The following is a 10,560-nucleotide window of genomic DNA, read 5'->3' as shown; positions in this document are numbered from 1 at the left end:
CTGATCTGAGGCAAGGACGCATGGTGCGCCGGGAGTGCAGGCGGAGCTGGAGGTCAGCGCGGCGGCTCTGGCTCCTGGCGTGCGAGGTGCTTGTCTGCTGGAGCGTGGTGTGCCAGAGGATCGGGCATGCAAGATCGCGGGGGCGGCCTGGTGTGGCCTTGCAGGGAGGCACTGCATGCACGCTGTCGGTGCTAAATCTGGCATATCTCGAGGTAGGGGTCCTAAGCTAGGCGTCTTGGCACGATGGTAACAAGGCGAACAAGTGACATAGAGATTTTACCCAAGTTTAGCCTCTCTCGAAGAGATAATACCCTACATTCTGTTTTTAATTGTATTGATACGGGGTGTAGTACAAAGTACATGTATCTACCACGAGATTGTAATATCACATGATCTATTGACTAGCCTAGCCTCGGTTTATATAATGCACTGGAGGCCTAGGATTTAGAAGGGTCATCGTCTTGTGCATCAAGTCTTGTACAAATTTCCTTGTATACGTCATGGGCTGCCCGAAGAAGCCCATTAATGAACCGCCGTGGGGGTCCTCGGCCCAACCCACCTGGTCGGGAGACGATGTGGTGAGTATTCCTTAGTTCAGGACACCAACAGTAGCCCCCTGAACCGGTCTTCAAGCGATGACGCTCCTCAGTTCTTCCGAACTGTTCTTCGTCTTCGGTCGTCAATTTTGAAAGCCGGTTTAATAAATCTTCCCATCTCCGATCTTGAGGATCGCCAGGTGTATCCGAAGAGTTCACAAGACATCGGGAATCCGAGGATTTCACACGCTGGGCATCTGAGGAGCCCCTTTAAGTTCTCAGCCTTTATCAATACCTTGTTATTTTTACACCACACCTTGGGTTCGAAGTTTTTTCCATGCGGCGGTGTCCTCTTGCAGGCGAGCTCCAACGTCGTATTGCATTCCACAAAGCCCACCATGTAGGCATCTTGTCAAAATCATCACATAAATTGGACTCATGAGTAGGCAGGAGCCGGTCTACTTGTTACGGACGTAATGCCTATGTACATGATCATGCCATGAATAACAGCATAACTATGCGTTTTCTACCAATTGCCCAACAGTAATTTGTCTACCCATCGTATGCCATCTTTATTAGAGATATGACTCTAGTGAAAACTATAGTCCCTGGGTCTATTTAATCATATTACAAAAACCAAAAATACCTTTCTGCAATTTTTTATCTTTTATTTTACTTTGCAATTTATATATCACCTATTACCAGATTTGATCCTTTAACAAGTACAAGGGGATTGACAACCCTCTTGCCCATGTTGGGTGCAAGTATTTGCTCTTGTGTGTGTGGATACTATTGACGGGTGTTTGCGTGGTTCTCCTATTGGTTTGATAACACTGGTTCTCTATTGAGAAAAATACTATCCACTACTATATTGCTTCACCCTTCCTCTTCGGGGAAAAATCCCATCGCAGCACACAAGCAGCAAGGCTGCAACGATGATAGTGGGGCCTTCTTATTGTGGAGGCCGTGGCTCGGGGCGGGGTCTTTCGGCCTCAGATCTGGCGACCTAGCCACCGGGAGTAGTGCGGGGTGCTGGAAGCGGCCAGTCATGGTCGCTGCACGGGGAGTGAGCCTTGGTAGCGTCTCTCGTGGGATTCGGCGTGGATCTGGCATTGTGACATCAACCTAGCGTGACAATGCTACTTGGGATCCCCTGGGTGGCGATGGAGCGGTGCTAGTGGTGGTGTTTTTCGACGGTGCGGTTGATGGCGCTAGCATGGTCAGGCCGCAGTGGGCGTCGTGAACCTGGTTCATGGTGGTGGATGGCGTCCCAACGGCTTGTAGGTACAGGGGACCGATCTGGTCGGCAGTGCGCTCCTCTCCCCTATCGCTCCATGGTGGCGTCGGTCTAAGGCGTGTATCCCCCAACCCTAGCCGGGTTTGTGTGGGCCGAGTTCGTACGCTTGGCCACCTCCCACGTTTGGATCGGCATCAAGGGGTATAGATATGCCGCCAGGCGGCCCTATGACTCATCCCCTCCCTTGATAGTCGGGGGCTCGCCCTTTGCCCATCGGGGTAGGGTGGGTGGAGTAACCTTATTTGCATGCGCTCAGGGTCTGGGCACGGGGCTGGGGGCTGCCCAAGGGTGGGGAAGGAGTGGCCTTCCCGCCCGTTCCTTCGGTATGTAGTTGATGTAGACTTGGGGTGGGTTTGATTCGGGGCGATGGACCCCTGGGCGCTGGCCCCGGGTGGCAATTTGCATGGTTGGCTCTCCGGCAGCATCATGGCGGCAGCGGTAGCTATGCTCCTTGGTCGTGTGAGTGGCGAGGGGTGTAGCGGCGAGTGACTTGGGCTCTTTCTCTTCTGGTGGTAGTGGCGACAGCCAGATCCGAATCTCAAGAACTGTTCTCACCGTGGGTTTTTGGTGCCTCGTGGTGGCACATATGAGTTGTCGAGTGAAAGGTCTGTGCTTTGTGTCTGATGACGGTGACGCCATGTGTGTCGCTCTTCTCTTGAGGACGCCGTTGTGGTTCCTCTCCCCTACCAGGGTTCCGAGTGCAAACCCTTGTCCATCTCATACTCGACAGAGACATTGCTTTGCGTCATCCCAACGGGCGTTGCAGCAGAGTCTAGGAGTCCTCCGGCGTGTGGTGGTGGTGTCTCCGGGCCTTTCTGTGCAGCGTAGCCGTTTTGTTTTCCACCTTTGGCATTTTCCGGTGCGATTTACGTTGTCTGGTTATTCCAGGATCTGTTTTGTAAGATGATTTTCTCACTATCTTGTATCGATCATGTATTTTGGTTCGTATTTGATTCATCTATAAAATAGGGCGAAATTTTGTTTTGTGGATTCAAGTTCGATATTAACACCGAGTGTGTGCATTACCCTAGTGCAGTGTGCAGTGATGCGTCGCGCCCTGTGTGTTCGATGCCTAGAACATGTTAAGACGCTTCAGGAACAAAGTTCTGGCGCTCATGTATTTTCGCGTCTATAGAGTACTACTGGTACGTCTTGCCAGCTGAATAACTTCACTTATCTCCGCGAAACAAGAAAAGAAGTGACAAACTTGCCTACGTATAATTTGGGTGCAGCACCCTTGTTCCGCGCTGTATATGTGCGGCTGAGCTACCGATGTTATCCAAGAAATAGGTTTAATATCTAATACTACTATATTATTATGCATATAAGACATGATTAGCCAACAAAATTTAGTGGGGTACATGCATTCCTGTGAAAAAAAGAGGTTGAAATTGGTGACAGACTTGTTTTTTTTACGTTGGTGACAGACTTGCTTACGTACCTAGGTGCAGCGCTCGGAGCTGCGAATTCAATATCTGACCCGTAGGCAAGGAGTGTTGTTATTCACTATCGCTTGAACAACAACATCTTGCATCGCTCACTCTCTGCAACGTTAAAGTTTGTCATTTACTCCGCGGACGCCCGTTTTAGCTCGGGATGCATACGTTTTTAGATTAGAATGTAGCGTGGCTTGTTGGCAGAATTGCTTATCTTCTACTGCCGAGTTTTTGCCAACTGATTGTAACTCTGTTCCTATGAAATAAAACTCCCTTTCACCTTGCAAAAGAAGGCAATTTTAAAATAAATACTAGTACAATAATATTAAAAAAATTATGGTTTTTGTCTGTGCATGTGTCTTGTTAGTGTAACAAGTTTGCTTAATAATTTTCATGTGAAAGAGGTAGCAGGGCTTCATCGATGAAAAATAAATAAATTAAGTGTAACATTTGATATTCGACTTGTTTTGCACGTGTCAAAATGCTTAAGATTTCCCTCTAAAAATTTACAAGTAGTGTGTCACAATGAACCCATCTAAACTTTTTCCACTTACAAAAAACATTTTTGATGCGCAAGAGCATACACCCCCAAAGAGCCGAATTAGATTTCCGATTTACTGCGTGCATGGAGAAAAAAATCTATAAGTTATATTCAAAGTCAAACAGTCCAAAGTTTGACCAAATTTGTAGAAAAAGCTACTAACAACCACAAGACTAGATAGGTATAATACAATACGAAAATATATTTTATTGTGTGTTTAATGTTATTAATTTGATATTGTAGTTGTTGATAGTTTTTGTATGATCTTTTTTTTAGAAACTTTCCATCTATTCATGTCTAATCATGAAAGTACAAAGAACACCATAGGTAATAAAAAGTGCAACCAGGTCTGTGGACCACATAGCGATGACTGCTAGTACTGGAGTGAGTCAAAGCCGCGTCATCGTCATCGCGCCTCCCTCACCGGAGCCGGGCAAACCTTGTTGAAGTAGACAGTCAGGAAGTCGTCGTGCTGAGGCTGCGCACCAGAGCAGTAATCATCGCCGATAAAGGAAATCATAGATCAAAAGAAGACAAGCACCGACCGATTCCGCGAGATCTGACAGAGACACACCTCCACACACTCGTCGACGACGCTATACGCACCATCGAAGCGGGATAGAATGAACATCGCCGCCGTCACGCAGCCCCAACCAAGAAGTTTTTTTTGAGGGAAGGCCATCATGGCTAGCTTTATTGAAACTTCTTACTACAGAAACTATGACTAGCTAGCACATGAGCTGCTTGGTTCGACGAACGACCACAATGCTTAAAAGTAACCTTCCCAATAAGCGACGACACGTCCACACACTCGGCGAAAATGGCAGCAGCAGCATCCCACCATCTGGTTTGGCCCGAGCAGTATTCAATAATTGTTGACGAATCTGATTCTGCTTCTACTCTAGGGAAACCAAGAGAGTTTGCAAAAGCGAAACCGTTTCTCATTGCCAGAGCTTCAGAGGTGACCACATCTGATACATGTGTTAAGTATTTGCATTGGGCTGCTAAGAAGTTACCTTTCTCATCTCGAATGACTGCTGCAGTTGCTCCAGTACCTTTATCTACATGGAATGAGGCATCCACATTCAACTTCACAAATCTCGGATTGGGTTTCAACCACCTTTTTTCATGGGTATCTCGACTCCTTTGATTTGCTTGATGGAAGTTGTTTGCAATAGCCAGAACTGCCATGGGCCATCTCGAGGACTGCGGTGGGGATCCATTGTGAGTGAATTCACGACGGATCCACCATAGGTACCAGCCCCCTACAGACAGAATTTGTTTGACATCTAGGCTTGGCTTTAATGGAACCGGACGATCATTCATCAGTAGTAAGTATTCAAGCACGGCTGAACCAGATCGATCCACCCCCATGGCCTCTTCGACAATTTCAAGGATCCCCAGGCTACTCCACAACTCCTGGCATGAGCGCATCCAAAGAGGAGATGCTTTATATCCTCAGCCGCCTCCTGGCATATTGGGCATCCGCCGTCAGACCCTACATGACGGTTCACCAGGATTGATTTTAAAGGAATTATACCATGCAAGGCTCGCCAACAGAATATTGAAACTTTGCGTGGAATCATCAGCTTCCATAGTTTTCTCCATATCTCCGGAGTTTGAGAGCTCGCTGGTCGTCCAATCCTATTTGTGTATCCTTGGAAAGACCGCTGCCATTGAATTTTATATGCAGAGCGTACTGTAAACAGCCCCTTATGATCAGGATGCCATGCGATGAAGTCCTCAAAGGCACTGTGATGAACTGGTATCTCTAGTATCCTCCTGACATCTACAGGGTTGAAAATAGACTGTACTAATTCTTCATCCCATGACCCTGTAATAGGGTCGATCAGATCGCTGACTGTTGTTAGGACAGTTTGACCCCGGGCAGAGATCACCTTTCTATCTGGGCTTCCTGGTATCCATGGATCATCCCAAATATTCACGTTTTCTCCTGTGCCAATTCGCCAGATGTATCCAATTTGAACGTTTTCAATCCCTTCATAACACTTTGCCATGTGAATGACGCACCTTTCTTCAGTGTAGCCTGTAGTAAACTGACGCACCTTTCCAATCCCGTCACGCGGCCCCAACCAAGAAGTTGAACCTAATAAGAACAAAAACGCGGTCTCTCCCGCCGGCATGGGGGACGGGGAGGGGCGAGATCACCTGCACCTCAAGAGCACAAAGACCATCGAAGATGGAGTAGACCGACAGTGGCACAAACGGAATGAGGAGGAAAGACTGAGATCACCTTGACAATTGTCTTGCTCACGCTCAAATAAAAATCCATATGCCTACTTTTCAAGAACAGAGTGAATACTCTAAGATAATAGATTGTGCCGAATACGAACAAATGCACAACGCCATCATACATTTGTTCAGAGCGGCATGGCAATTTCTGTGTGAGAATGAACTGGCACCATTTGATCTCGTCTCAGAAGTAAAACTGCCATCAAAAGGTGTTCGTGTGTCACTCTTCTCCCAGCGAACGTCCGCCAGATAAGATTTCCGAAGAGGAAAATCTCCTATTCCCCCCTCTCCTTTTTCTGAAACTCATAATCTCCTGTCCCCGGAGGCCGGGATGTAAAATTTTCAAATTTGGTTCGAGAATATTTTAAGAGAAAAGACGGACGAGCGAGGCAGCGACGCACACCGACGGAATCGAGGGTGACGTCGATATAAACGGGCGGATCGCGCGAACGCATACGAATTCCATCGGACCACCGCCCGCATCATCTTGCGGCGGAAGAAAGGAAAAAAAAAAAAAGACCAGCGGAGAGGAGGAGGAGAGCGGCGCCGCACCGCACGCCAAGCAACCCCGCGGCCATGTGGCGGCGGGCCGCGACGGCGGCGCTGGCGCTGGGCGCCGGCGCCGGCGCCCACGCCATCGCCACCTCCGAGGACCCCGCCCGGACCCTCAAGATCTGCCGGCACCTGCCCCCGCGCCTCCTCCGCGACTCCGTCGCCGCCGCCACCATCGCCTTCGACTACCAGTACTCCCTCTGGGGCCTGCAGCCGGACTCCCCCGCCTGGCTGAGCGCCAAGCACGACGCCCACCTCCGCTCCGCCAACCGCCTCCAGGAGCTCTGCTTCCGCAACGGCGGCATCTACATCAAGCTCGGCCAGCACATCGCGCAGCTGGTGCGGAACGGGAGAATTCCCAACTCTTTGTCGACGCGCCTGAATTCCTAACTCTTTGTTCGTTTATCTGTTTGCTTTGTGAGATTGCGTGATTTTGTCGCTGAGGATCAGCTGCTTGCTTTTTTTCAGGAGTATGTCCTGCCGCAGGAGTATGTGCAGACGATGAGGGAGTCGATGCTGAAGAGATGCCCAGTCTCCTCATACGAGGACGTCCGCGGGGTCTTCAAGAAAGAGATTGGAGAATTGCCAGAAACTGTTAGTTCCTTCATTCAATCACTGCATTTTCCTACATCCTGCTGGAGGAACTTAGCTGTTGTATTGACTAGCAGTCTAGCACAGCCACACAATCGGAATGAGCGTGCTTAGTTCAGTTGTTGGCCAACGGTGTATTCACCTTGAATCAGAAGACGGATTTATGCTCAGCTTGTTTTTAGTTTAGAAGAAGCTCTGACACAAATTTTGTCTTTCCCCTGTTCCTGGTGGTGTAGGTTTTTGCAGAATTCGACCCTGTCCCAATTGCAAGTGCTTCTCTTGCGCAAGTCCATGCCGCCACAACACATGATGGGAAAAAAGTTGCTGTTAAGGTTGTTATATAAGAAAATACTGCAGTTGGTTTCAAGTTGACTTACGTTAAGTTTGAACTCTTAAATTATGGCAGCAGAGTTCAAATTTAACCAGCTTGCCGTCTGTCTTTCACTTTTCTGACCCTTGCCTTGGCTTACAGGTTCAACACGACCACTTGCTGGATACTTCTGTAATAGATATCGCCACCGTGGATTTAGTGGTGAATGCTCTTAATTATATTTTCCCTACATTTGACTACAGGTACAACCAGTTCTTTGTTTATTACCTCGTTTTCTCTCTTTTTTTAACATACCACCTCGAAAGCTTGTAGGCTTATGCTGATGTTTAGAATTAGTTAAGATAGGGACATGTTCTCTCAAATCAATAGCTAGGTCAAGCACGATATTGACATTTCCATCTTGTTAATTACACATGGGAATCATTTTCCAGCGTATACCTGGCATAACAGCTCAATTTGTGGAATTAGAAGTAGCTAATTTTATATTTCAGCTCGCTTGCTATGGTTAGGTAGGAGGACATATTTGATGCTTTCCATTAAAGAATTGTTTTTAATTCCTTCATTTTTCTGGTTGACACTGCAAACACAGTTCCTAAAAGATTCCATTCGTTGACAGTCACCTTTCTACAATGATTGTGTAACTCTAAATCACAGGAAAACTGTTGTATGTTTAGTTGTTTACCCTTAATCCAACCTGTTATCTATTGCCATGTTTTTATACTCTAGCTATTCATCAGGAAGTAAGATTTGCATGCAGTGTTTATATTATGTTAATGCAACTGTAAATTCTGTGATGATAATGCTTCTTTCCATGCTGTGCCATTTCACATTAATACCCTGAAAATTGGTCCATGCAGGTGGTTAGTTGATGAAATTCGAGAAAGTGCGCCTAAGGTACCACTTTGATATCGTTTAAATTATTTACCTCCTTGCCAATTGGTTCTTGGACTTCAATATATCCAATATAATTGCTTTTTGTTTCCCTGGAAACTGCGCTATCCTTTTGCTATGCTTTGTCATGTTGTAATTATTTGTCTATTTTGTGTCCATGATCGCCTCCTTGTAGGATCCCTATCTTGCTATTGAATATTGTGCTTTACTAGATGATATATTTATCTCACTTGAACACCGTCCTTTGTAGTGAAATGCAAAGGAACAGGTTACATAATCCGGAGGCTGCATTAACCTCTTTCATGTTTTCAGGAATTGGATTTTTTATGTGAAGCTCAGAACAGTGAAAGATGTCTGGTTAACTTTAGAAAGTTGTCTCCTCACATTGCGAATAGCATATACACCCCCAAGGTTTATTGGAACCTCAGCACGTCAAGAATTCTTACTATGGAGTACATTGATGCCAAGGAGGTAACTGATGTCAAAGGCATTAAAGACCTCGGAATTCGCCCTGTTGATGTTTCAAACCTAGTAAGTTGTCACAGTACAGTTATTTGAAAACGAATGTGCCAATGAGTTGTGTATGGGTACTCACTTCACAGTTTTGTAGGTGAATAAAGCATTTGCTGAAATGATTTTCAAGCATGGTTTCGTTCATTGTGATCCCCACGCTGCCAATATGATGATCCGACCCTTGCCACAAGACAGTAAAAAATGGTTTGGTGAGTGTCCTACTTACTAGTATCACAAAATAATCCAACAAGTTATCCAATATATTGCTAGCTTTTCTTAACTGCATCAGAGGTTATCTCCTGTCCATTAGTAACTATGCTACACTAAATGAATAAATTGAATAGTGCATAATATCGATATTTGTCATTACGTTTGATGAAGAGAGTGGTAGGCAGTAGGTAGCTTCATCATGATCATCAGTACAATGAGATGCTTCTTGTTATGTGATACGGGGGAAGTGAGATGTGTGAATTTGTGAAAACATGATTACATGGCGGCCTATATTTGTTGGAATGTTCAGTTTACTGTGTTTTCTATGTGGTGGCACATTCGTATAACAGAGTGAACTGACTGAATATTTTGCTGGAGTGTTAGGATCGAAGCGGCCACAACTGGTTCTTCTTGACCATGGTCTTTACAAAGAACTTGATCACGCTACAAGGATAAACTATGCTTCTCTTTGGAAGGTGAGAATCCTATTACAACTTTTCTGATTACGTTTCGGTACTCAGTACTTTAATACTACACATTTGTTCAATGTAGGCGCTTGTTCGCGCCGATCAGAATGGAATTAAGGAGTACAGTATCAAACTAGGTGCTGGGGAGGATCTTCATGCACTTTTTGCTGGGGTTCTCACAATGAGGCCATGGGAACGTGTCATTGACCCATCTTTTGGTCATCTTGTGCTGGATGGGAATAATACCGATCATTCTGAAATGCAGGTGATTGTTTTATGTGTTATTTTGTTCTTATTGGACACCCTAGGTGCTGCATAAACCAATGCAAATTAACAACATTCAGTAATCCATGAGAACTTATTAATATTAGCATGTCATCACACCGTAAAATTTACCATGTCATAACCCTCTAGAAGAAAATTTTACTTACTGCTGGTGATGTGATTTGCCTTAATTGTTTCAACAAATACTAGGACTCTAAACTTTGATTTTTCCTACCGTAAGTAAACGGTAAAATGTAATTGGTAAACTAGGAATGCTTTTAAACCTATTTCCCGCATGTAACATGTTTTTAAAAATAGATTCATATTCCTCCTCTTTTTATTGAAGATGTCTACTGTTGTCGTTCTTTCCATAAGTTCATATTTGACTGGCCATTGTGCCTTTTTGACAGTCAAGTTCTACATATTTAGCCTATTTTCGGATGGCCTTGAATATCGAGGTCCTTGATGATGGTCCACTCTTACCTGGTTTTTAATTCTCGGTCACAGATGTATGCTAACTTGTATTTCCCACAAATCTCGGAGCTCCTCAGGAGACTACCAAATGTCATCTTGCTGATGCTTAAGACGAATGACTGTTTACGTGCAGTCAATCATGCCCTGGTAAGTTAAATGGAAATACTTGCATGAAATGTGGGTTGTTTTATCCAGTTGCACCTG

At 45.5% G+C, this 10,560-nt stretch overlaps 1 protein-coding gene across 1 annotated transcript in view; it reads left to right on the top strand.

The window, feature by feature from the left end:
- The first annotated feature begins 6,535 nt into the window (after window positions 1-6,535).
- LOC123095785 (putative ABC1 protein At2g40090) overlaps window positions 6,536-10,560 on the top strand; it is a 5,393-nt gene continuing 1,368 nt past the window's right edge. The window contains exons 1-10 of the mRNA XM_044517349.1: window positions 6,536-6,954; window positions 7,084-7,209; window positions 7,443-7,538; window positions 7,679-7,779; window positions 8,395-8,431; window positions 8,741-8,959; window positions 9,039-9,150; window positions 9,536-9,627; window positions 9,704-9,883; window positions 10,390-10,503. Coding sequence (XP_044373284.1) covers window positions 6,640-6,954; window positions 7,084-7,209; window positions 7,443-7,538; window positions 7,679-7,779; window positions 8,395-8,431; window positions 8,741-8,959; window positions 9,039-9,150; window positions 9,536-9,627; window positions 9,704-9,883; window positions 10,390-10,503 — 1,392 coding nt within the window. The 5' untranslated portion in view covers window positions 6,536-6,639. The remainder of the gene's footprint in view (window positions 6,955-7,083; window positions 7,210-7,442; window positions 7,539-7,678; window positions 7,780-8,394; window positions 8,432-8,740; window positions 8,960-9,038; window positions 9,151-9,535; window positions 9,628-9,703; window positions 9,884-10,389; window positions 10,504-10,560) is intronic.

Source organism: Triticum aestivum, chromosome 4D (assembly GCF_018294505.1).
Source record: "Triticum aestivum cultivar Chinese Spring chromosome 4D, IWGSC CS RefSeq v2.1, whole genome shotgun sequence".
Taxonomy (NCBI): Eukaryota; Viridiplantae; Streptophyta; class Magnoliopsida; order Poales; family Poaceae; genus Triticum; species Triticum aestivum.
Note: the sequence above shows the minus strand (reverse complement) of the source record. Positions and strands in the feature narration are given on the sequence as shown.